The 27,932-nt window shown below is 45.7% G+C and overlaps 1 protein-coding gene across 4 annotated transcripts in view; it reads right to left on the reverse strand.

Moving 5' to 3' along the window:
* The window catches only part of LOC122937770 (paired box protein Pax-5), a 276,869-nt gene that overhangs the window by 48,460 nt on the left and 200,477 nt on the right, over positions 1 to 27,932 (reverse strand). For all 4 annotated transcript variants that reach the window (XM_044292829.1, XM_044292822.1, XM_044292807.1 and 1 more), the window contains one exon: positions 5,987 to 6,088. In XM_044292829.1, the coding sequence (XP_044148764.1) occupies positions 5,987 to 6,088 (102 nt within the window). The remainder of the gene's footprint in view (positions 1 to 5,986; positions 6,089 to 27,932) is intronic.

The following is a 27,932-nucleotide window of genomic DNA, read 5'->3' on the forward strand; positions in this document are numbered from 1 at the left end:
TCAGAGTGTGCCTGCAGTCTGAGATGCTGTTTTTGTGAGTCACAGTGGGATATTCATTTTTGTTAACATTTTTCTATACTTAATTTAAAAAATGTTTCACAAGTTTGGAAAACATTACATTTGAGGAAATGAATCAGGCATGGATTTTCACATACCAGCAGCTATTGCCAATGAATAGAGCTGCTACTGCTGACAGTGGCTATTTTCCACCGGCTCAATTATTTTGTTGTTTGTGTCCATCATGTTCTATACTGTGCTGCTCCTTGTGCCACTACCACTAGGGTCCAACACAGCCCCAACACAGCAACACAGTGCTGCTGTTGCTGCTACTACCACCCTACACAGCTGTACATCTCCTACCTTGTCCCTTATATTCCATAAAGTATTGCTGCCACAGCTACTACTGCTCTGGCTCACACTACTACTACCTCTACACGGCTGCACATCTACTTTGTCCATCATGTTCCATACTGCACTGCTTCTGCTGCTGCAGCTACTATTACCTGCTAAGCAGCACATTACCTGCCTTCTCCATCATGCTCCATACTGTACTGCTGCTGCTGGGAACCCTACAATGGATAGCATAACAAACCTGGAACTGCTCCCAAAAAGGGATCATTTTTTTTATGGCTTTTGAAAAAAATCATTGCTTCTTCACTTTCCAGAATGATCATCAATTATTTAAAGTAACTACACCTGTTGCCATTCCCAAAAAAAGAATTATTTTGTAACCACTTGTTTTAAACAAGCCAGTGCTTCTTCCAATACCACCGTAGGTGTATAAACACCGGCAGACATTTGCCCCAAAAAGGGATAATTTTCTGCCTTTTTTATTTTACAAAACATAACAAATCCAACAGTTCAGTGTGTTTTTAAACAGGCTATTTGATACCACCGGCTACCATCCATTTAGCCACTGCCATTTATGTTGCTGTCACTCTGACATTACTAATGCTGTCTTGGCATTAAATAGCTTTAAATGGGGTGTCATACACACATTTTCAGGCCAACAGGGGCACTGAGTCGGGTCAAATTTATTCAGAAGGAATCGAATCTGACTGCCGAATCAAATCTGACTGCCGAATCAATAGAATCAAAACCGAAATGAATTTCAGGAAATTCACTAATCTCGATACATGACTTGTGTGATATAATTCTCATAGAAGAGAAGCTGCCTTTAACAGCTTGATCCCATATAAAGCAATTTAGTAAAACATATATAGCAATTGTCATATAATGCAGCATGTTTATTTGCATGTAGATGTTGATTTCCACAAGATACAATCTGATATGTTGATATGTCTACCTCTAAATATATAGAATATAATAAATATATCATATTCACTTCTGACAATGGCATTGTAAGCACAAGAACCAAAACCTGCCAATCCCTTGGGGACAGTGCTGCAAAACCAGTGGGTCCATTTATTTAACTGTGCACGATAACCCCTTGTAGAGATAACAATGCTCTCATATAGTTGACTGATACAAGCTGAGCTGTCATTCATAAAGTGTCCCCTGCGGCTTCTCTCGATGAGAATCCTGAAGGGTGGGTTTTCTGGGCCACTTCTGTCAGAATCTCAAAGGAAACATGGCAGAGAGTGTGGGTCTGACAGCTCGGCTGCTGAATTAGGACCATTTGCATGCTAATTTTCACCATGCTTAGCTCTCTGGCAGATCTGGAGCAAGGAACGGCCTCTGCATGTTTAGAACAATGCTTGACTGATCTAGCTGCGTTAACGAGCAAATTATGGTAATTTTGTTATTACAAATGCATAGAGATTTCCAAAGAGTGGAGAAATGCACTGTTATTCTGCTCTGCTTTTTCTCTCTCTTCTAAACACTGAACCTTTTGTTTATTCACACTTTGCGTTGCTTACTTATGTTTAGATAGCTGTAATGCTTTACTATGCTATGGGTTTTTTCTTTTACTTTCAGTATGTAACTATGAAAAACTTGCTATTTAATTCCTACCCTTTGATTTGCTCTTTATTGACCAGCAAGGTATAATATTGGTATTTTAAATCTACCATATAACTTTAATGCAAAAGATTAAGAAGGTCGTTTATTAAACAGAAATACGGCTATATTAGGCATATTTCTGGTGCAGATTGCTGTGCAAAGGTCCTCCCTGCTCATGCCAGATCTAAAAAAGTGGGGTTGGCGTGGGGGCTGAGATGGGCCAGCAGGCCCGTCTCATTTGCCGTTTTCTACGCCTGCTTACATTTAGAAGCAGCAGTAGATCTAGTTATGTAGAGACCGGAACCTCTTCATAACTCCGACGGCCCACCGTCTGCAGGGGTCATAAATGTGCCCCTAAATGCTTTGTATGAGGAACAATGGCTGCTGATATGGCATTGTTTCCACCAGGAAGAGACATTTCATTTATTAATTAATCTATGAATAGTAATATAGTGACGTAGGGGGATGCTTACTAATCTATTTATGCCACGTGACATAAATAGGTCACAAATTTTGTCATTTGTGCGGTAAAATTTGCAACATTTCCTCCTTCACTCTCCTTTTAGCGGCGGAGAGAAAAGGGAGCGTGCCATGGGCAGGGAGTGGGTGGTACTGCAGGACCGCCACATTTATCTTTCTTCACTCCAGTTTACTGGTGTGAATAAAGTCTTAAATCTATGGCAAATAGGAGGCTGCCGTAGATTTAAAGGGGTTGTCTGGGTTCAGAACTGAACCAGGACATACCCATAATTTCACCCAGGCAGCCCTCCTGATGTTAGCATCGGAGCATGTCATGCTCTGATGCACTCCCTTGCCCTGCGCTGGATCACGCAGCGCAAGAGCTCTTTTATTTACAATAACACACTGCCGGGCGGAGGCTTTCGCTCAGCAGTGTGTTCGGTGACATCACCGGCTCTGATGGGTGGGCTTTAGCGCTGCCCTAGCCGTTTTACAGGCTAGAGCAGCGCTAAAGCCCGCCCATCAGTGCCGGTGACATCACCGGGTTCACTGCTGGACGGAAGCCTCCGTCTGGCAGCCCCATGGAGAGCCCGGTACGTCACCGGAACTCCAAAAAATGCCTTTGCCCTGCACGATTTAGCGCAGAGCAAAGTAGAGCATTGGAGCATAAACTGCTCCAATGCTCAAGTCAGGGGGGCTGCCTGGGTGAAAATGGGGATATGTCCGGGTTCAGCTCTGAACCCGGACAACCCCTTTAAGTTTTTCGCACGGCACGTCCAGAGGATGTGCCAAATATACGAAAGGCGTGTGCCTCTGCATAAATTTGGAACATCCTTTGGCAGTATAGGCCATTCTTGATATATGTCCCCCATAATTTGTAAGAATGAAAAAAAGACATCAGTCCACCCAATTCAGCCTGATATCCTACAAAGTTGATCCAGAGAAAGGCAAAAACCCTCATGAGGTAGAAGCCAATTTTCTTTACTTTAGCGGATAAAAAACTCCTTCCCGACTCCAATCAGGCAATCAGAATAACTTTCTGGATCAACAAACTTTCACCAGAATTCTAGTAAGTATTTGAAACAAGCAATTGCCAATAATACCTATGTGAATATAAATTGTTACATATTTGTCTGTTTTTATATAAGCTTCATGTTATACAGAAAAACAACCCCTCCTAAGAATGTCTGCTGTACATTACAAGCATTCCCAGAAACTCCTCATTTTGGGAAAAACTGTGCCTGCTAGCATGGCTACAAATATAAACATAGACTGACAGCCAAAAGTAGCTTGCAAGCTACCTCAATGAAAGGTTGTCATTATGGTTTATTGGGCAGCTGCCATCAGCTGTGTTGACAACCTTTCAATGACTTCAGATTAGATTCATACTTCTTTTGGCTGTCAACATAAGAGAAGTGCTTGCTGGCATATCTTCTGAACCTTTTCCAGGACTCAGGGAAAATAATAATAGTAAAATGTTATTCTAATTTGATGTTCCACTTTAAGGTGTCAGGGCCAACATCAATAACCCTTCCGTTCTTATTGTTTAAAAATAAAATTTTGTTTCAAACTGTAGATATTAATACATCACATTATAAAGCAGGTATTGTTTTTTGTAGGTGTATGCCTTTTTCTCATTTCAAAAAACATTACCATGAAGACAGTCCCAGGCGATCTTAATTTAGTTCATTTTGAAGCATACCTGAGTTTAAAAAAAGTTTACATAATGGCTGTGCTTCTTTGTACAGTCATAACTGTGAAGGAATGTGTCTCTTTTGAGCTGTTTCTAATGTCTTTATCAGCCTAAATTATTCCTGTTTTAGCTGCACTGCTAGATGCATTTCACTCAGAAGCAGGAGGCATATCCCTTCTTTGAAATCTGCCACCACTGTACTGCTTTGACGTCTTTTTCCTTACTTCTCACTATAGTTTTTTAGCTTCAGATCTCACAGAACAGATAAGGAGGGATAAACTACACTTACAAAAAGGCAGGAGGCTCCTCTGCTCTTCAAAACCTGTGTAGAAGCAGTTCTTTTATCAGGCTCATAATCTTATCTAGTTCTGACATGCCCCCATATCAGTTGAGCTGTCACTGTTATTATGGATGTATCTTGCCTGACAACAGGCAGTGGACTGCAAATTAGGTGTGGAAGTGAGACCCCTAGTGGCCATGACTTTATAGCTTTTTTCAGGTGGATTTGTATCGCCCTAGAGGTGCATTAACACCTTCCAAACCCCTCTACTATATCCTATGGTTAACCTAATGTCACCCTATGTATTGATTTCCAGGGCCTGCAACATGTGTATTTCCATTTCCTTGTAACTGTTATGTTCAAGTGTAATATACCTGGTTCACCAGCAGATGGTGGCATAAAGGGCAGAGCTATTTTACCTAGAATGGAACCCTTCTTTCCATTCTAGTACTCTCTATAAAAGAGGGAGAATTTTAGCTAGTTTAAGTTAGTCTAGCTTACCCACTGCTAGGGGAAGGCTGTCTCCAAGCCAGCTAGAGCACCTTCAGCTCTACTGGACATGGAGGCCAAAACTTGGAGTCTCTGAAGCCAGGAAGAAAGTTCCCTGGACAAAGCTAGATACAGAGCAGCCTACCAAGTAAAGTGCAGCCTAAAGAAGATGCTGAGTTCCATAGCCAGCATGTCAGTACAGCAGAGCCAGAGAGCAACAGATGTAGCAGGGCCAAGTGTGTTTGCCTGCCAGAATTTATCCGAAAGCCTGCTGGTAACCAAGACAAAGTTGGAAGGTTGCTTCCTGATGAACGTTTATGCAAGTAAAGCTGTTATCAACTTCAACACAAGGTCTGGTCTTTTATGCATCAGAGCCAACACCTGGGGTTCCAATGTATCCAAATAGGAGCATCGTGACACATGCAACACCATTAGTGACATTTAGGCCACCCTACACAACTCTGGCATTCTGACACCTGGGTACCATCCAACACTACATCACTAAAAGGGGCCCTGTGCCCTTGTTGCTTCATTGCAACTGGCATCACCACAAAGCGAGAAACTCTTGAACCCTCCTAAAGGGACCTAAAGGCACTGCAGATACAGGCAGATTTTTAAAATGAAGTGATTTAGAAATTTCATTTCATACCTGTATCGAGTTTCTTGGACAATGTGGATAAATCGTAACCAATCGAATTTTATGAAATTTGCTCATCTCTAGTCCAGGTTTTGCAGTCATAATATGAAAGACTCAAGAATTTGAAGGACTTGGGGACTGCTACCAAAAACAACCAAAAGCAACATTTCCCAGCTTAAAGCTAGAAGTCTTATATTACAGGGCTATATGTCGTTATATATGTTTATCATTTCCATAGCATATATTAGACTCTATCTGTTATACTGGGATCATGGCCATAAGTTGGAGCTCTTGAGCCCTATGAGAAATCTCTAACAAGGCCCCCACCTAATATATTGTAATACAATGGCAACATGCTTTGCAGACATGTGACAACATGTGAACCGTATACATTCAATATGTTTTTTACATTTTTCAGATACAGACTTCTCAGTATATCTTGCTACATGTGTAATTGCAAACTCACCAGGCACCATTCCTGTCAGCGTTGGAGCAGAGTAGCTGCCCTGTCCAGCAGGGGGGACGTGTGGAGGGTATCCAGGGAGGGTTGTGCTTGCCAAATCACGACCTAGAGATTAAAGCACAGCAAATCAAAATGCGAAAATGCGAAATCTCACAAATGCCAGGCATGCTTTCACATATCCCTTATAAATGTTGGCAACCAGCTGCTGCCAAGGCTAATAAAATCATTGGATGAGTTTAAAAAAGCATAGATGCTGAGAATAAGAACAGAGGGGCAGATTTATCATGAGGGGATTTTTTTAAGTCAGCTTTGCAGGAGTTACACCAAATTTATCAAATCTCACACACTGGGGAGATTTATCAAAATAGGTTCTAAGGAAAACTGGCTTAGTTATCTATAGCAACCAATCAGACCTTTCATTTCTTAGAACTTGATCTTCTTGATCAGAAGGTCAATCTGATTGGTTGCTATGGGTAACTAAGGCTATTTTCACACTGGCGTTTTGGCTTTCTGTTTGTGAGATCCGTTCAGGGCTCTCACAAGCGGTCCAAAACAGATCAGTTTTGCCCTAATGCATTCTGAATGGAAAAGGATCCGCTGAGAATGCATCAGTTCAGTCTCCATTCTGCTTTGGAGACGGACACCAAAAGCTGCTTGCCGTCTGATGAAACTGAGCCAAACGGATCCGTCCTGACACACAATGTAAGTCAATGGGGACGGGTCCATTTTCACTGACACAATCAGGCACAATAGAAAACGGATCCGTCCTCCATTGACTTTCAATGGTGTTCAAGACGGATCCGTCTTGACTATGTTAAAGATAATACAAACGGATCCGTTCTGAACGGATGCAGATGGTTTTATTATCTTAACGGATCCATCTGTGTAGATCCATGATGGATCCGCACCAAACGCGGGTGTGAAAGTGGCCTAAGTCAGTTTTCCTTTGCACCTGTTTTGATAAATCTCCTCCAATGTTTGATAAAAATGGTGCATCTTTAAGTCTACCATTTCTGTCTTTACATATTTCTCCATTTTCTACAGTACCCCTTTACTGGACTAAGAATGCAACAATTGTTTGATGTTTTAAAAAGTCTCAAATGATGAATCTGGCTTAAATAAGTTTCACAGATGACCATGCCAACTTTCTTTCCCACTTTTCAAATTTTGGCGCAACTAAGCCCAAAACGCCACAAAGTCCTATTTTACGCCTTTCCAAAGCCAGAAGTAGAGGACTTCATAGATTGCCTTCATAGTTTTGCCACTATACAAATCAGTAGTGAGAATATTGTGTACAATTTTGCCCGCCGGTCTATAAGAAGGACAGTAGACTGTTGAAGTAGAGAGAATGCAGATGTGGTCGAACAAGGTAATGGGTGAATTTCAGTACCAAGACAGATTATCAAATTTGGGATTCTTCTGTTTGGAAAAGAACAGCTTTGAGGTAATATAATTATATTGTACAAATATATAAATAGCCATAATAAAGATCTTTCTAATTAACTTTTTATACGTAGGCCTGTAACCATAGAAACATAGAAGAATGACAGAAGAAAAAGCCAGTGTGGTCCATCTAGTCTGCCCTTTTATTATTTCCTTTTTTATTTTTTTCTTAGTATAAATACATGTTTATCCCAGGCTGGTATACATCAGATATTCTAACCACTTGTGCTGGAAGTTTGTTCCAAGCATCTACCACTTTTTCGGCAAAATAATATTTTTAAACACCTCTGATCTTGCCACCAACTAATTTCGGGGTTGTTACCCCTTGTTTTATCCTTATATAAATATATCCTTATATTAAATAGACTTTAAAGCTAAAGCCTACATCTAAAATTGGCCACATATTGAAGATATTTGTAATCTCTCCACTAAAGATTTAATGTTGAAGATGTTCTTCAAAAACATTTTCACCAAACAGCTCCTTTTTTGTTTCTCCTAATAAGCTGAGTGGTGAATATTTGCTTTCTCTGATGAAGCCCTGCATTGTCCAAGAAGATATTTGTGCCGTCTATAATTACCGAGGCAGCAGGCACCCATGAACAGTATTAACAATGTCTCTGGGCAGCATGGGACGCACATGCTGCTTGGCTTCCAGCTAGACTCTGTAAATATATAAAAATTAATACACTTTACTCACAGAGATCCAACTCTTCGCCCAATTATTTTAATGCATGGCATAGATGGCACAAAGCCCATTTGTAACAACTTTGTTATCTTAATTAGTCCCCACCACGTTAAATCCTAGGGCTTCATGCCCATTCTATGAGCTAGGTAATGCCACAGGTGTGGGCATGAAATCAATAACGAGGCATGGCATTCGCAGAGGGCATATGGGTCAGGCAGAACAGGCCTTAAATTAAACATTGATAAGCAGAACACAATTATCCATCACGTTTAAGTGACTGCATGAAATTAGCAGCCAGGAGAATGTGTCAACCGGAGGAAAGAATTTGCAGTAAAAATTGTGAAACTCGGGATGTCCACTGTGACTCTTGCTTAAAAAAGCTGCAAGTACCATAATCTGTTATACAAGCCATAAAATTCAGATTAGGAGAAGCACAATAATATTGTCTCCCCAGGTGTTGCTCTCCATTATGGTAGATTGTTTTTTTTTTCTCTGCCGCTTTGCTATGTATAGCGCAAATACACAACGTACAAATCATGCATAGGTAAGTTGGAGCACAGTGGAGGTAGTTGTCATTTGCTTCATGTTCTCAACCTTTAATACATCTTTTTCTTTCCAATATGCAGTAAAATAAGCCAAGCACGTCACATAAAATTGAAATGCCCATGTTGTTAGATTACAACCAGCGAGTGTGCTGTGAATAACACCTGCAGGGTGCACATGGGGAGACAATATCTACCTTTTATTTTTATGACAATGAAACTGTAAGTAGATCTCAGTCTTCTGTTTCTTACTTTAGTAAAACGGTGACATTTTCTCAAACATAAGCATTTAGAGTGACAGCTAATGGATAGCAATATATGTTGGCAGATGCAGTAATCTTATGTCCAAGGTTGTGGTCATCCAGGCAAATGTTGAATAAATTAGGTATGATGCTCAGCCATATTTGGTTAACCCCTTCCCGACAACCCAAATAAGTTTACATTGGCATTTGGGCATTTAAAAATGGCAACCGCTCGTGTGCAGAGGAGGCGCCATAGCCGCCAGGTGCCTGCTGTTATAAACAGAAGGCACCTGGGACTAATGTATGTGATGTGGCAGGGCTCCATAGGAACACAGTGTAATTCTAAAAGACTCCTATTATAGAAGCAATCTAATGATTGCTTGTTTTAGTTCCCTAGGGGAGCTATTAAAAAGTGTTAAAAAAAAGTTTTTCAAATATTTAAAAAAATATAAAAATTTTAATCACCCACCATTCACAAAAATTAAGATACAAATACCTAAATAATAAAAAAATTGACATTATGGGCATATTATTAAAATATACTTACTATTAATTCACTGTTATTTGGTCGTTTCACCTCCCACAAATAATTGAATAAAAAAATCATATAAACCCCAGAATTCTATCAATGAAAATTATAGATCATCCCGCAAAAAATGATGAGGGTTAAAATATTTTAATGCAAAGGGAAATCTTTTTTTATTAGATTTATGTAATAAAAACTATACATGTGGGGTATCATTGTAATCGTAATGACCCAGAAAATAAAAGTAACAGGTCAGTTTTAAAACCCATAACTGTGGCAGAATAGTGTTGTTTTCTTTATAATTCCACACCATTTGGATTATTTTTCCCACTTCACACCACATTGTATGCAACCATAAATGGTGCTGTTAGAGAGGACATCTTGTCCTGCAAAAACCAACCCCCATAAGGCTATGTGAATGCAATAATAAAAAAGTTATGGCTTTGGGAGGGCTGGTTGTAAAAAAAATCTGAAAATTACCTGGTCTTGAAAGGGTTAATATAATTTGCTTTATATAATTTATAGTTCATTTACACTTCCAGAACATGTTGAGTTCTTTTATCTATTACTATATGTGAATATTTGTACTATAAACATAGCACAAGCATGTGCTATTTGTGGTTTCCATGGACCACTCACGTATCCATTGACATGTGAATAAGGCCTTATTGTACGTTACCATATAAGTTTATTTGCCAAATTGGCATACTTAATACACACAGTCTTCACATAGCATATACAATGATCAGCCACAGCATTAAACCACCTGTCTAATATTGTGTAGTTCCCACTCATGCTGCTCAACCAGCTCTAATCCATCAAGGCATAGACTTCACCTTTAAAGGTGCCCTGTGGTATTTGGCACCAAGTCAATCTCAACTTGCTTTTCCAATAGATCACACGGATGCTTGACTGGATTGAGATCTGGGAAATTTGAATGCCAAATCAACATCTTGCATTATTTATCATGTACCTCAAACCATTACATTAAGACTGGAGGTATTATCCTACTGAAAGAGGTATTCACCATCAAAGGGGTTATCTGATTTCAGAAACATCCTCCCCATGTTCCGGGCCCCTCACAGGTAATATACTTACCCTGCTCTCTGCACCACTCCTGGTCCCGGCACTGCTGCCGCTGCTTCTTCCTGCACACCAATGAAAACATCCGGTGTCGTTGAGGGGGAGTAGCCAATTGCAGGCGGGGACGGGGACGAGCCTCCCTAGCATCGCGAGTGATGCTAGGGAGGCTCGTCCCCGCCTGCCATTGACTGTTCCCTTCGAACACCGGATGGTGCGGGGACCAGGAGCAATCAACACTTGCCTGCAGATAAGCTGACCCTGCAAAAGATTGTAGGTGAAGGCCTGCTGGTGAGCTGACCCTGTAAAACATTATATGCGAGGGCCTGTTGGTGAGATGACCCCTAAAAGATATGAGGTGCGGGCCTGCTGGTGAGATTACCCTTTCAAAGATTGTAGGTGAGGGCCTGCAGGTGAGCTGACCCACTAAAACATTATATGCGAGGGCCTGCTGGTGAGCTAACCCTGTAAAAGATTGTAGGTGAAGGCCTGCTGGTGAGCTGACCCTGTAAAAAATAATATGTGAGGGCCTGCTGGTGAGCTGACCCTTAAAAGATATGAGGTGCGGGCCTCCTTGGGAGATTACCCTGTAAAAGATTGTAGGTGAGGGTCTGCAAATGAGCTGACCCTCTAAAACATTATATGAGAGGGCATGCTGGTGAGCTGACCCTGTAAAAGACTGTACGTTAAGGAGCTGACCCTTTAAAAAATTATATGCGAGGGCCTGCTGGTGAGCTGACCCTGTAAAAGATTTACGGTGCGGGCCTACTGATGAGCTGACCCTGTAAAAGGTTGTAGGTTAGGGCCTGCAGGTGAGCTGACCCTCTAAAAAATTATATGCGAGGGCCTTCAGGTGAGCTGACCCTGAAAAAGATTGTAGGTGAAGGCCTGTTGGTGAGCTGACCCTGTAAAAAATTATATGCGAGGGCCTGCTGGTTAGCTGACCCTGTCAAACATTGTAGGTGAGGGCCTGCTGGTGAGCTGACCCTTTAAAACATTATACGTGAGGGCCTGCTGGTGAGCTGACCCTCTAAAAAATTATATATATGAGGGCCTGCAGCTGAGCTGACCCTGTAAAACATTATATGCGTAGGGCATATATGGAAGGGCATTGTATTTGACGAATAAGCATGTTGATGGAAAAGGAGAAGGAGGATGAGAAAAGGAAGATTCAACCATGTAACCTTGTTTGTGGTGGAAGAGGTGTATGGGAATACAGTGTATTCAGTACATTATAAACAACACTTTAAAGTGCCTTTATGTTCATCAGCTTTACTCTGGTAGACTGGAGACAAGAAGTCATGGTCAATCCAGGCATTAGTCATTTTTATAAGAGTCAACCTGTCAGCATTTTTATTTGACAGGCAGATATGCTTATCTGTTATAATGCCACCAACAGCACTAAATACCCGCTCAGACAAAATGCTGGCGGCAGGGCAGGCCAGCACCTCCAATGCGTAGAGAGCCAGTTTGTGCCACATGTCCAGCTTGGACACCCAGTAGTTTTAAGGCACTTAGGGATCATTGAGGACACTGACACGGTCTGCTATGTACTTACCATCTTTGAAAAATTTTCCCTCCTTGTTACACTAGGGCGCATCAGGGTGAAGGTGCTGGCGGGGTGTCATGAAACTGTCCCAGGCTTTGGAGAGTGTTGCCCTGCCTCTGTTGGAACTGCTGTGTGTACCCCTTGTCTCCTATTTTCGGTTGTACAAGGAACTACGGACTCTGTTGTCATCGTTGTCAGATGGAAATTTTGGAGCAATTTTTCAACAAGGATCTTCTGGTTTTGCACCGTTTTGCTCGTCCTCTCTACCGGAGAAATGAGAGATGAGAAGTTCTCTTTGTAGCGGTGGTCAAGAAGGGTGAACAACCAGTAATCCGTGCTGTCCGTGTTGTTATAAAATGTGTATAAAGCGCAGGTCGCAGGAAAGGCAGCCTAACATAAAGTCAGCCATGTGTGCTAGAGTACCAACAGGCAAGACGCTGTCGTCATTAGGAGGATCACTCTCAATCTCCTCATCCTCTTCCTTCTCTCCTGCCCACCCACGCAGAACAGGTGGAATTGAACTTCCATGGGTACTACCCTCTGTAGCGGAGGCAACCGTCTTTTGCTGCTCCTCCTCCTCTTCATCGTCCAATTATGTGCTCAGAAGACGAACTGAGGGTGGTCTGGCTATCACCCTGTGTAATGTTTTCCCCCATTTCCACCTCTTCCACATGCAAAGCGTCGTCCTTAATTGCGAGCATTTGAGTAGACACAGAAGTGGGATGGTTATGCTGATAATAGCATTATCGCCGCTCACCATCTGTGTTGATTCCTCAAAGTTGCGTACAACCTCCCAGAGGTCAGACATGCATGCCTACTCCTCGGTTGTAAATTCCGGAAGCTGACTGGAAAGGCGACGACCATGTTGAAGCTGGTATTCCACTACTGCCCTCTGCTGCTCACAAAGCCTAGCCAACATGTGGAAGGTAGAGTTCCAGTGCATGCTCACGTCGCACAACAGCCTAGCAATTACAAGCGCTGTTGCAGCTTTGCCAGACCGGCTGAAGCTGGCAATGACTTTGGGAAATATGCACACATGCGGCGCACCTATAACAGTAGTTCAGGCAAATGGTTCTAAGTTGAGTGGCCTGGTTCTAAGTTGAGTGGCGTAGGCCACACAACAGTCTGGACTCTTATCCCCTGATACAGCTCTGCGGTGGTGTGCTGTTTGTCCCCTAGGCATATCAGCTTCAGCACGACCTGTTGCCGCTTCCCCACTGCAGTGCTACACTGCTTCCAGCTACCGACTGTTTACTGACTGGTGCTGCACGCAGATAATTCAGAGGTGGAAGTGGAGGAGGAGAAGTTGGGGTTGAAGCCACTTACGTAGGTGGTGGCGGAAACCTTGATGGAATTAGGGCCCGCAATCCTTGGCGTCGGTAGCACCTGTGCCATCCCAGGGTACGACTCGCTCCCAGCCAGGGAAATGTAGCGTCCCTGGCCGAATGCACTTGCCTATGTGTCCGTGGTTAAGTGGACCTTCCCAGTAACTGCGTTGGACAGGGCACGTGTGATGTTACGGGACACATGTTGGTGTAAGGTGTGCATGGCACACCTTGAAAAATAGTGGCGGCTGGGGACTACGTAACGCTGGACGGCCGCCGACATCAGGCTGCAGAAGGCCTCAGTGTCCACAAGCCTAAATGGCAACATTTCCAGGGCCAGAAATTTTGAAAGCTGCACATTTAGTGCTATAGCCTGTGGGTGGGGGGCTGGGTATTTGCGTTTGTGTTCAAATGCATGGGATACGGAAGTGGATGTGGTCGCTGATGGTTCTTGCGAAGGTCCAGGTGCAGGGTGGGAGGCATCCGGGCCTGCGCCTTTGACAGGGGATTGGCCAGCCCGAAACACAGGGGAAGAGGAGGCAGTGGTGTGACCCGCAGACACAGATTCTGGACCCAGGTGTTCGTCCCACTTATTAGGGTGCTTGGATGCCATGTGGCATATCATGCTGGTGGTGGTGAGTGTCATGGTCTTACCTTCTCACTGTTCTCCTTCGTTTGACATGTGCTGGCGGCCATCTTGGTTTCTGGGTTTCTTGTAGCCTCCCACCCTGCGGCTTCTCCTTCCCACTGGGAGGAGCTGGATGCCTAGCTCATATATATAGGAGGTCTGTGGCTTCAGTTCCTTGCTTGGTCCCCCTGTGTTCACATGCTTCTAAGACTGCTGCTGCTTCTGGTTCCTGATCCTGGCCTCGTCTGACTACCCCGTTGGTTCCTGATCCTGGCTTCGTCTGACTACCCCGTTGGTTCCTGATCCTGGCTTCGTCTGACTACCCCGTTGGTTCCTGATCCTGGCTTCGTCTGACTACCCTGCTGGTTCCTGATCCAGGCTTCGTCTGACTACCCTTCTGGTTCCTGACCTCTGTCTACGCAAGACCCTGCTTCGGTTTAGCCATCCGTTTGGACTTTTGCTTACAGCTTGATTTTCAATAAAGCCTTCTTATTTCCACTTATCTCTTGTTGTACGTCTGGTTCATGGTTCCATGACATTAGGACCAAGCCATGAATTCTGACGGCACAGGGCCATCCTCGCTACCTACGCTGGTTGCCAGACTTGATCAGCAGGATCACCTGTTGGGTCGGTTCGCTGTGGCGTTGCAAACCCTGCTTGAACGCACGGCTCATTTCGCTTCCATTGCCGATGGGTCGGTTGTCGCTCCTGGGCCCGCTCCTACTGCCGCTCCGGTTGTTGCGCCAGAGTCTACCCCGACACCTGTTGCTGCGCCTGCGGTGTCTCGGGGTATGACCGGTTCTGCCCCCCTTCCACAGCGCTTTGGGGGAGAGCCAACTCAGTGCCGAGGTTTCCTTAACCAGGTGGGCATTTATTTCGAGTTGCTGCCACATGCCTTTCCTACTGAGAGATCAAAGGTGGGCTTCTTGATCTCGCTGCTCTCGGACAAGGCCTTGGCCTGGGCCAGCCCTTTATGGGAGAACAACAATCCGGTGGTTGCCGAGTTTTCCGGTTTTGTTGCTTCTCTTCGGAAGGTATTCGATGTGCCGGCTCGTGCTGCCTCTGCTGCGAAGCTCCTTATGTCCATCAGACAGGGTTCACGATCCGTAGCTGAATACGCCATTGAGTTTCGTACCCTGGCAGCAGAGGTGGGCTGGAATAATGAGGCTCTGGTCGCTGCTTTCTCTCCTGGTCTCTCGGATGCCTTGAAGGATGAGGTTGCAGCTAAGGACCTACCAGTGGAGCTCGAGTCTCTTATTTCTTTCCTGATTTTGATTGACACCAGACTCAGGGAGAGACCTTCCTTTAAGGAGAGCCTGCGGAGGTCTTCTAACAGATTGGCGCCTACGTTTGCTGTCCCACCCGTGCCTCCCTCTCCTCCCACGCCTCCTGGGGATGACTTGTCTGGGGGTGAACCCATGCAGCTGGGGTTTGCTCGCCTGTCCGAGGGGGAGAGGGTACTCCGGAGACGCGAGGGCCGATGCATGTACTGTGGTCTCGGTGGGCATTTTCGGTTGGCATGTCCGAACCGTCCGGGAAACGCTCGCACCTGAGATCCTGTCGGGGGCAGATCTTGGGTGGAGTCTCCTCGTCCCCGGTTTCCCGTGTTGACAAACCACTGATCACTGTTGTCCTCTCCTGGGTCGGGGGCTCGGTGACGACCCAGGCGTTGGTGGACTCTGGTGCTGGTGGTTTGTTCATTGATAGTGTGTTCGCTGCCGCCAATTCCATTCCTCTGCAGCCTCGAGGTTCCCCACTGGCTCTTGAGGCGATAGACGGCAGACCCCTTCTGCCGCCACACGTGACTCATGAGACCCTTCCAGTGGGGATAGCTATTGGTGCCGTTCACAGAGAGTCGGTCTGTCTCCAGGTGGTTTCGTCTCCACACTACTCGGTGGTCTTGGGGTACCCCTGGCTCCAGAAGCATAATCCGACTTTCGATTGGAGATCGGCCGAGATCCTCTCGTGGTCACCGCAGTGTGGGGCTAGTTGCATCCATGGGCCTGTCAAGTTGCTGTGTACTTCCTCGGACTCTCTGTTGCCTCCTGAATATGAAGAGTACCGGGATGTATTCGATAAGGTGCGCGCGGTTGCCCTACCTCCGCACCGCCCATACGATTGTGCCATAGAGTTACAATCTGGTGCCGTTCCTCCTCGTGGCAAAGTCTATCCACTGTCGGTAGCGGAGAATGAGGCCATGGAGGAGTACGTGAGGGAGGCGCTTTCACGCGGACACATTCGCAAATCCTCGTCCCCGGCAGGGGCTGGATTTTTCTTTGTGAAAAAGAAGGGCGGTGAGTTGAGGCCTTGCATCGATTACAGGGGTCTCAATCGCATCACGATCAAGAACGCTTACCCGATACCCTTGATTTCCGAGCTGTTCGATCGCCTCAAAGGGGCCACGGTCTTTACCAAACTCGACCTGAGGGCGGCATATAACCTGGTAAGGATCAAGGCGGGCGATGAGTGGAAGACCGCGTTTAACACCAGGACCGGTCATTATGAATCCTTGGTTATGCCCTTTGGGTTGTGCAATGCGCCCGCAGTCTTCCAGGAATTCATCAACAATGTTTTCCGTGACCTGTTGCAGCAGTGTGTGGTGGTCTATTTGGATGACATCTTGGTATATTCTGAATCCATGGAGGCCCACATTATGGATGTCAGACGAGTGTTGCAACGGTTACGAGAGAACAGGCTGTTCGGTAAGCTTGAGAAATGCGAATTTCACCGATCCCAGGTAACCTTCTTAGGTTACATCATTTCCGCTGAGGGGTTCTCCATGGATCCTGAGAAGGTTTCGGCTGTCTTACAGTGGCCCCAGCCCAGTGGTCTCCGTGCCCTGCAGCGCTTTTTGGGCTTCGCCAATTATTATCGGAAGTTCATCAGGGACTTTTCTATGCTAGCCAAGCCTCTCACGGATCTGACCAGGAAGGGCAGTAATTTCCAGGTCTGGCCGCTCGAGGCCATCCGAGCTTTTGAGGCTCTAAAGTCCGCCTTTGTGTCGGCTCCGATTCTGTCGCATCCCAACCCTGGGTTGCCCTTTGTCCTCGAGGTGGACGCGTCTGAGACGGGAGTAGGCGCCCTTCTGTCTCAGCGTAGAACACCAGAGGGTCCTCTGCTTCCTTGTGGGTTTTACTCCCGGAAACTGTCTTCCGCGGAGTGCAACTATCAGATTGGTGACAGGGAGTTATTGGCCATCGTGCAGGCCCTTAAAGAATGGAGGCACTTGCTCGAGGGTTCGATGGTTCCGGTTCTCATCCTGACGGACCACAAGAATCTGACCTACCTTTCTGAGGCCAAGAGATTGACACCACGTCAGGCCAGATGGGCTCTGTTCTTGTCACGTTTTAATTACGTGGTCTCCTACCTACCCGGTTCCAAGAACATCAGAGCGGATGCCTTACCACGGCAGTACTCCGAGCTGTCCGGGGAGGAGTCGATTCCGACTTCGGTCATACCTCCGAATCAGATCCTGGCCGCCATTCGCACCAGCCTGACCTCTCCCCTGGGTGAGCAGATTTTGGCGGCTCAATCTGGTGCTCCCTCTGGGAGACCCAACGGCAGGTGTTTTGTGCCTAAGGAGTTGCGCACTCGGTTGTTGCGAACCTACCATAACTCCAAGGCCGCGGGGCATCCTGGAAAGAATCAGCTGTCCTGGGCTGTTTCACGTCTGTTCTGGTGGCCTTCTCTACGTTCCGACATCGCCGCATATGTAGCGGCATGCTCCGTTTGTGCCCAGAGTAAGTCCCCTCGGCACCTTCCGTTGGGCCTTTTGCAACCCATAGCCACCGGGGAGCGCCCATGGTCACACCTGGGGATGGATTTCATTGTGGACCTCCCTGCATCCCGAGGCCATACGGTCATTCTCATGATTGTGGATCGGTTTTCCAAAATGTGCCACTGTGTTCCTCTCAAGAAGTTACCCTCTGCACAAGAGTTGGCCACGATTTTCGCCAGGGAGGTCTTCCGGTTGCACGGTTTGCCCAAGGAGATTGTGTCGGATCGGGGGAGTCAGTTTGTGTCCAGGTTCTGGCGCGCCTTTTGCTCCCAGTTGGGGATTCATCTCTCTTTCTCCTCGGCCTACCACCCTCAGTCCAATGGGGCCGCAGAACGATCCAATCAGGCCTTGGAGCAATTCCTTCGTTGCTATGTCTCCGATCACCAAGACAATTGGGTTGACCTCCTGCCTTGGGCTGAGTTTGCCAGGAACACGGCGGTGAACTCTTCCTCTGGGACGTCTCCCTTCATGGCCAATTATGGGTTCCAACCTGCCGTGTTACCGGAGGTATTCTCTCCCCAGGATATTCCGGATGTGGAGGATCACCTTTCCGTCCTACGTGCTTCTTGGGTACAGATCCAGAGGTCCCTTGAGGTATCTGCGCAGCGCCAGAGACTCCAGGCTGATCGCAGACGAGCGCCCGCTCCTTCCTACCAGGTCGGAGACCGTGTATGGTTGTCCACCCGCAACCTCAACCTTCGAGTGCCCACTCCCAAACTGGCGCCTCGCTTCGTTGGTCCCTTCCGAGTGCTTCGCAGGGTAAACCCGGTAGCCTATGCCCTTGCGCTTCCTCCTGGCATGCGGATCTCCAACGTGTTTCATGTCTCCCTGTTGAAGCCATTGGTGTGTAATCGTTTCACTTCCTCGGTTCCTCGGCCCCGTCCGGTCCAAGTGGGCAATCGTGAGGAATATGAGGTGAGCAATATCCTGGACTCACGCCTGGTCCGCGGTCGGTTGCAGTTTTTGGTCCATTGGCGTGGTTATGGTCCAGAGGAGCGTTCCTGGGTTCCCTCCGCAGATGTCCATGCTCCTGCTTTGCTCCGAGCCTTCCACGCACGCTTCCCTCAGAAACCGTTCCTTACTCCGCGGAGGAGGGGCCCTTGAGGGGGAGGTACTGTCATGGTCTTACCTTCTCACTGTTCTCCTTCGTTTGACATGTGCTGGCGGCCATCTTGGTTTCTGGGTTTATTGTAGCCTCCCACCCTGCGGCTTCTCCTTCCCACTGGGAGGAGCTGGATGCCTAGCTCATATATATAGGAGGTCTGTGACTTCAGTTCCTTGCTTGGTCCCCCTGTGTTCACATGCTTCTAAGACTGCTGCTGCTTCTGGTTCCTGATCCTGGCCTCGTCTGACTACCCCGTTGGTTCCTGATCCTGGCTTCGTCTGACTACCCCGTTGGTTCCTGATCCTGGCTTCGTCTGACTACCCCGTTGGTTCCTGATCCTGGCTTCGTCTGACTACCCTGCTGGTTCCTGATCCAGGCTTCGTCTGACTACCCTTCTGGTTCCTGACCTCTGTCTACGCAAGACCCTGCTTCGGTTTAGCCATCCGTTTGGACTTTTGCTTACAGCTTGATTTTCAATAAAGCCTTCTTATTTCCACTTATCTCTTGTTGTACGTCTGGTTCATGGTTCCATGACAGTGAGGTTGCTGGTGTTCACACCCCGGCAAATATTGGTACATCACAGGTTGCAAACTCCTATTCTTTTGCCGTCCGCACTTTCCTGAAAAAAGCGCCATACTGTGGAACACCTACCCCTTGGCAAGGGAGATTTACGCAAGAGGGTGCTCCGGAAAACAGTTGCGGGCCTGTTTAGTGTGGCCCGCCTTCTCCCTTTTGCCACCCCACTGCCTCTTCCAGCCTGTTGCGGTGCAGCAGATCCCTCCCACACTGTACTACTGTCCTCGCTCGGCTTTCCACCTTCCAAGGTTGGGTCAGTGACTTCATCGTCCACCACCTCCTCTTCCACTTCCTCACTCTGCTCATCCTCCTGACTTGTTGACCTAACCACTACCTCAGTGATTGACAACTGTGTCATCCTCTTCATCAACCTCTTGATATAGTAATTGCCGTTGAGTTATTGGCATGGCAACTGTGTCTCATCATCATCCACCTCATTAAAAAGTAATTGCCATTCCCCACCATCATATTCTTGCGATTGTGGATGCTCAAGAGTTTGGGAATCAGGGCACAAGATCTGTCCCTCTTCAAGCGTGCTTGGCAAGAGGGCCAAGTCATGAAATGGCGCTGAAAAGAGCTCTTCTTAATATCCGAGTGTGGGATCACTTGTTTGCAAAGACTCTCCATGGTGGGAGGGAGGAGGATCAGGGTGAGGATTGGGTTGAGCAGACTCTTGGCTACTGAGATTAGACTTGGTGGAAGACAGGGTGGTGCTTAATCGACTGGAAGCATTATCTGCTGCAATCCAACCGACCACCTGGTCGCACTGGTCTGACTTCAAGAGTATAGTCGTGGCCAAAAGTTTTGAGAATTACACAAATATTAATTTTCACAAAGTTTGCTGCTAAACTGCTTTTAGATCTTTGTTTCAGTTGTTTCTGTGATGTAGTGAAATATAATTACACGCACTTCATACGTTTCAAAGGCTTTTATCGACAATTACATGACATTTATGCAAAGAGTCAGTATTTGCAGTGTTGGCCCTTCTTTTTCAGGACCTCGGCAATTCGACTGGGCATGCTCTCAATCAACTTCTGGGCCAATTCCTGACTGATAGCAACCCATTCTTTCATGATCACTTCTTGGAGTTTGTCAGAATTAGTGGGTTTTTGTTTGTCCACCCGCCTCTTGAGGATTGACCACAAGTTCTCAATGGGATAAAGATCCGGGGAGTTTCCAGGCCATGGACCCAAAATGTCAACGTTTTGGTCCCCGAGCCACTTAGTTATCACTTTTGCCTTATGGCATGGTGCTCCATCGTGCTGGAAAATGAATTGTTCTTCACCAAACTGTTGTTGGATTGTTAGAAGAAGTTGCTGTTGGAGGGTGTTTTGGTACCATTCTTTATTCATGGCTGTGTTTTTGGGCAAAATGATGAGTGAGCCAACTCTCTTGGATGAAAAGCAACCCCACACATGAATGGTCTCAGGATGCTTTACTTTTGGCATGACACAGGACTGATGGTAGCGCTCACCTTTTCTTCTCCGGACAAGCCTTTTTCCTGATGCCCCAAACAATGGGAAAGAGGCTTCATCAGAGAATATGACTTTGCCCCAGTCCTCAGCAGTCCATTCACCATATTTTATGCAGAAGATCAATCTGTCCCTGATGTTTTTTTTTTTGGAGAGAAGTGGCTTCTTTGATGCCCTTTTTGACACCAGGCCATCTTCCAAAAGTCTTCGCCTCACTGTGCGTGCAGATGCGCTCACACCTGCCTGCTGCCATTCCTGAGCAAGCTCTGCACTTGTGGAACTCTGATCCCGCAGCTGAATCCACTTTAGGAGACGATCCTGACGCTTTCTGGACTTTCTTGGATGCCCTGAAGCCTTCTTAACAAGAATTGAACCTCTTTCCTTGAAGTTCTTGATGATCCTATAAATTGTTGATTGAGGTGCAATCTTAGTAGCCACAATATCCTTGCCTGTGAAGCCATTTTTATGCAATGCATTGATGGCTGCACGTGTTTCTTTGCAGGTCACCATGGTTAACAATGGAAGAACAATGATTTCAAGCATCACCCTCCTTTTAACAGGTCAAGTCTGCCATTTTAACCCAATCAGCCTGACATAATGGTCTCCAGCCTTGTGTTCGTCAACATTCTCACCTGAGTTAACAAGACGATTACTGAAATGATCTCAGCAGGTCCTTTAATGACAGCAATGAAATGCAGTGGAAAGTTTTTTTTGGGGATTAAGTTAATTTTCATGGCAAAGAAGGACTATGCAATTCATCTGATCACTCTTCATAACATTCTGGAGTATATGCAAATTGCTATTATAAAAACTTAAGCAGCAACTTTTCCAATTTCCAATATTTATGTAATTCTCAAAACTTTTGGCCACGACTGTAATGTTCTGCACCGCCCTGCAAACTGGGACATGAAGCTAGGTATCGTGCATCTTGTGCTCTGGCAGCAGGCACAGTTTCACCGCTTCCAGGGCCACGGTCATTGCATGCACCATCAGCATCACGGCCACTGCTTCGTCCCTTACTGCTCGCCTTCTTCATATTAAATGTCATATATAATTAAAAGTCTGTAACACGTACAGTAGCGAAGGATTTGGAAGTGTATGCGCAAACAAATTTAAAAAGGTATTTGGGATGTGGAAACGTCACATAGGAGATATTCCGCAGGTAATGTCAATGCTGTCAGCAGCGGCTAATAAAAAAATTACAGGGAATGTCACAGGTATTTGGGATGAGGAAACGTTATACAGGAGAGGTACCACCGGTAATGTCACTGTCCGCAGCGTCTACGCAAAAAAGTACACTGTCACAGATACATTTTTGAAGCGCACACGTTACACTGCAGATATGGCCCTGGTAATGTCACTGTCAGAAGCGGACACCGTCTAGTGACAAAGTACACTGTATGTCACAGATATTTTTGGGATGTGCACACTATACACTCGAGATGTGGCACAGGTAATGTCACTGTCCGCAGCGGACACCGTCTACGGAAAAAGTACACTGGATGTCAGATATTTTTGGATGCGCACACTTTACACAGGAGATGTGACGAAGCTAATGTCACTGTCCGCAGCTGACACCATCTACGGAAAAAAAACACTGGATATCACAGATATTTTTTTGATGCGCACACTTTACACTGGAGATGTGGCGCAGCTATTGTCACTGTCCGCAGCGGACACCGTCTACGGAAAAATTATAACTGGATGTCACAGATTTTTTGGGGATGCACACACTTTACACTGGAGATGTGGCGCAGCTAATGTCACTGTCCGCAGCGGACACAGTCTACAGAAAAAGTACACTGGATGTCACAGATATTTTTGGGATGCGCACACTTTACACAGCAGATGTGGCGCAGCTAATGTCACTGTCCGCAGCAGACATCGTCTATGGAAAAAGTACACTGGATGTCAGATATTTTATGGATGTGCACACTTTACACTGGAGATGTGGCACAGTTAATTTCACTGTCCGCAGCGAACACCATCTACGGAAAAAGTACACTGGACGTCACAGATATTTTTGGGATGCGCACACTTTACAATTGTGTTCGGTGATTCTCTGGCACATGTGGGGACATGGGTCAGATTCATCGATGATATTTTTCTTTTGTGGAATGGGAAGGTTGGCCAACTGCAACACTTTGTGGAGGGACTTAATGTCAATGATGTGGGGCTACGTTTTACGTCAGAAGCCCAAAAAGATACCCTACACTTTCTGGATATAGTCATCATGAGAGGGGCGCAGGGGAAACTCCAGACCAGAACGTACAGAAAGCCAACATCTACTAACTCCCTACTAAATTGGAACAGCCACCATCCCCTTCCTTTGAAAAAAGGCATCCCTACTGGACAGTACCTACAAATGAGGAGGAACTGTTCCACATTGAGGGAATATAAAGTGCAGGCTGATGATCTACGTGAGAGGTTCAGGGAAAAAGGCTACCCGGAATCGACTCTCAAAATAGCCTACCAAAGAGCCTGTTTGAGGAGTCGAACGGAACTTCTCCACCCTAATAAAATAGAGAGAATGGATAAGCAAATTCGCCTGATAGGTACCTTTGATGGGGCCGCAAGAGAAGTGCGTGAGGTGTTATCCAAACACTGGAACATCTTATTGTTGGACCAGACATTAAAAAAATTGTTGCACCTACGGCACAGATCAGTATCGCAGGGGTCGGAGCATACGAGATCGCCTAGTACACAGCCACTTCAGCGAGACCAACGAGCAGGTGGGAAGATGGCTTAAACCACTGGAGGGTTGCTTTCGCTGCAGTGGTTGCGTCGCCTGCCCTTTCATCAGTAAAGGCCGTGAATTCTGCAGCAACATAACAGGCAAGAGTTACTCTATTAAGGGATTCTTGAATTGTAGATCCAAGGGAGTAATTTACAAGGCCACATGTCATTGTGGTATGGAGTACGTGGGTAAAACCACTCGGGAATTTCGAAGGAGGGTGGGGGAGCACCTTGGAGATATAAGGCATAAAAGAAACACTCCACTCGCCAAACATATAGAAAGCAGTCACAATGGAAATTTCAAGGGCATGTCCTTTATGGCCATAGAAGTAATCCCTCCCCTGAAGAGATGGGGTAATTGGGATAGGACGATATTGCAGAGGGAGACTTGGTGGATATTTGAGCTAAAAACCTCCCACCCTACTGGCCTCAATGAGCAGCTCTTGTTTAGCTGCTACATTGAAGAAACAAGGTCCATCCGTTGATGTAATGGGGGGCTGCTCTACTGTGTCTATCAGACTCCAGACATGTAAATGACAAGACTACAACACTGTCCACCTGTCTCTAGGGATAAAAGTTAATAATAATAATAATAATAATAAAAATATCCAAAATATCTATTGCATCCCCCATCACTGACATTGAAGGACAATACCTCTGCTTGGGCCTAGTTTAAATCTTAGGGGCCTTATATACAGGATTCCTCACTAATAGTAATTTTTTCCATAAAAAAAATAAATTCCATTTTTTTTACCCATGATTTGGTATTCGGGCATGATAGTGTCCTTCAATAAAATTTTTCTACATCTGCCTATTTCCTAAAAGGGTTGCATACGACCTACCGTATTAACATTGATCCTGATTGGATCTGTTATTGGACAAGGATCGGACCCCAATTCCTTGTGATTCTTACTGACACACATAATTTATTTATGTGAGGACAGGACTGGTCTAATAATAATAAAAAACATAAACCATTGGTTGTCATCTGTCAGATCTTAGATCTCTTAAATTTGCCATTTAAATACTCTAGGTAGCGCCTTCTGTGATTGTATGGTAGTGACGCACCTTATCTGGCTACTTTTGCTGGAGCAATCGATGGCTTGTGGGAAGTGGAGTTAGCCCACCTCCATTTGTCTACAAGCGCATCATGGATCCGCCCCCTGGAGACTGTCGGACCAACCGCGCACTGAGAAGGATTGGCCGCAGCAAAGAGGCGGCATTAGCAGTGCCGTTCCCGATCATGTGATCCTAGATGGTGACGTGAGTCCTCTCGTGACTAGTTACATCACGACTCACGTGACGGATCATGTGACCTTAGGGGCAGAGCCAAGTAGACGCGCAAGGCTTAAAAAGAACGCCAGCGCGAACAATCGTTCCCCACTGACACACGCAGGAGAGGAGCGGACCCAGGAAACAAACATACTCGGCAAGCTAAGTACACTCTGTTTCACTTACAGGATTGTTATTTACTTGCTAATTCCGGCAACTGTGGCTGGTACAAGCGCTTAATTTGTGTGTTCTGTTTGAAGTCCGGGTATTTATTGGTCCCCTGATGATCTGGCATACAGCCAGTGAAACGCGTAGGGAAATTTATTTGCCTTTTTTTGTCTGTCTGCCCCAGGGTGTGACTGGTCCTTTTTGTTTCCGATGAAGCTGGGCAGTCACTGGTTAACCTTTTAGGGACACCTAGGGACAGACGGAGAGGGGTGAAGTTTTAACAGTCAGGATATAGGGACGCTTCAGGGGAAGAGACTTAGCATCTGTCTCCCTCTTTTATTCTATCCCTTTAAATCCTAACTCACCCTCTGAGTGAGCCAGTGAACACACCTCCTGGCTGCCATAAAACTCTCCACCACATCACACTAAGGTGGCAGTTGAGTGTTACCCCCTATAGAGGTTTGTTTTGATATAAACTTTTTGGGCCTATTATTTTAAAAAATTACTAATAAAAGTATGTTTTAAGGTATTCCCATTATTCAATTTATTGCGATGCGCACACTTTACACTGGAGATGTGGCGCAGCTTATGTCACTGTCCGCAGCAGACACCGTCTACGGAAAAGTAGACTGGATGTCGCAGATATTTTTGGGATGCGCACACTTTACACTGGAGATGTGGTGCAGCTAATGTCACTGTCCGCAGCGGACACTGTATGTCACAGATAAAAATTTATTGGCTGCGTAGCAGGCAAGAAACGTGCAGGACGGAGACTTGAGCATTGAGCTCAAGCACATGCGGTATCCAACTGAATACCGCCATGTGCCGAGCATCGAGATACTCAAGCTGAACTGGTGTTCGGCCGAGCATGCACGATCATCACTAGTCCTGATATTTTCCTTTAGAATTTGCTGGTACAATTTAGAATTCATAGTTCATTTAATATTGGCAAGCCATCCTGATCCAGGTGCAGCTAAACTGCCCTAAACCATAATGCTACCACCACCGTGTTTCACAGCTGGGATGTGTTTTTTATGCTGGAATGCAGTGTTTTCCTTTTCAAACATAACGCTTCCCATGAAACCAAAAAGTTCTAGTTTGGTCTCATCCATCCACAAAAAATTGTTCCACTAACCTTCTGGTTTGCCTAGCTGATCTTTAGCAAACTGCAGACAGGCAGCAATGTTCTTTTTTGAGAGCAGCAGCTTTCTCCTGCAATCCTGCTATACATACTACTGATGTTAAGGGTCCTCCTAATGGTGAACTCATGAAAATTAACATTAACTAATGTGAGAAAGGCCTTTAGTTGGTTAGTGGTTACCGTGGGTTCCTTTGTGACCTTATGGACTACTGCACACCTTTCTTTGGGTGGGATTTTTGTTAGTCAACCTCTACCGGGGAGAGTAATGGTCTTGAATTTCCTTCATTTGTATACAATCTGTCTCATTGTAGATTGGTAGAGTTCAAGCTCTTTAGAGATGGCCCTATAACCTTTTGCAGCCTGATGAGCATCAATAACAGTTCTTCTGAGGTCCCCAGAAATCTCCTTTGTTAAAGCCACAATATACCTCTACAAACATGTTTGTGAAGATCAGACTTTGATACATCCCTGTTCTTTAAATAAAACAGGTCGCTCACTCACACCTGATTGAGGAAGTATTACTTTACTGAGAGAGTAGTGGATGCATGGAAAAGCCTTCCTGCAGAAGTGGCAGCTGCAAATACAGTGAAGGAGTTTAAGCATGCATGGGATAGGCATAAGGCCATCCTTCATATAAGATAGGGCCAGGGGCTATCCATAGTATTTAGTATATTGGGCAGACTAGATGGGCCAAATGGTTCTTATCTGCCGACACATTCTATTGTCATCCCATTTATTGAAAAAGCCTGACTCTAATTCAGAACTGGTCTGAAAATGTGAAAGAACCCTTAATTCCATGGTGCTGTACATCAAGAAGGGTTACGTATGAGTTGCGTAAGGGTTAAGTATGAAACTATTAACACACTGGCACAGAGGGGGGAGAGGACCTTGTCCATGAGAGCTTACAATCTACAAGGGAAGGGAGAATTTATTTGTCCTAATATATACCGAGTGAGTATATTTCTATCTATCAATCTAACATTTGATTCAATTTGAGTACTGTCACAGTAGGGAATCGTAGAGCCCTGAACTCACCCGCACCACTGTCCCTATCTAATTGCACGATCCGTCTTAAGCAATGGCCAACAACTGGATGGCAGTACCTTCCTGACTGGGTGCTGGGACTAATGAGAGAAAATACAAATGAAGAAAATAATAAGCGTAATGACAGACAGGCAAAACCAGGATTGGATCAGAATCCAGAAGCAAAGTCGAAATTAGGCCAGAGTCTAAACCAGAGAGATATGACATAACCAAGGGAAAATATAAACACAGAATCAAATACCAGACAGGGTCAGAGCCAGGAGATCACGTCATGCAATAAATGGCAGACAGAAGCATGGTCAGGAACAATCCAAAAGTCAGAGACCAGAGATTCAAAAAGAAGCATAATGTATGCTAGTAAGGCTAGAGAACCAACCAGCAGCTGCCTGTTTGAATGTCCTCCTGGGAGAAGGCATGTGATGTCGGAGCCGCGTCTGATTGGTCCGACGCTGCTGCTCCGTGATAGACCGAGCTGCTCCCATGTCGGTGGGGCTTGCTGCCAGGGCAACGGCATGATTTTGGCAGCGCCACCATAGAGTGACAGGACCTCCCCCTGGAGCACCGCCAGGTGAGTTCATGACAGGTATGAGTCGATTCTACTCGAATCTAAATTACTTCAATTTCCTGGAAAATTTCT

The sequence above is a fragment of the Bufo gargarizans genome, chromosome 1 (assembly GCF_014858855.1).
Source record: "Bufo gargarizans isolate SCDJY-AF-19 chromosome 1, ASM1485885v1, whole genome shotgun sequence".
Taxonomy (NCBI): domain Eukaryota; kingdom Metazoa; phylum Chordata; class Amphibia; order Anura; family Bufonidae; genus Bufo; species Bufo gargarizans.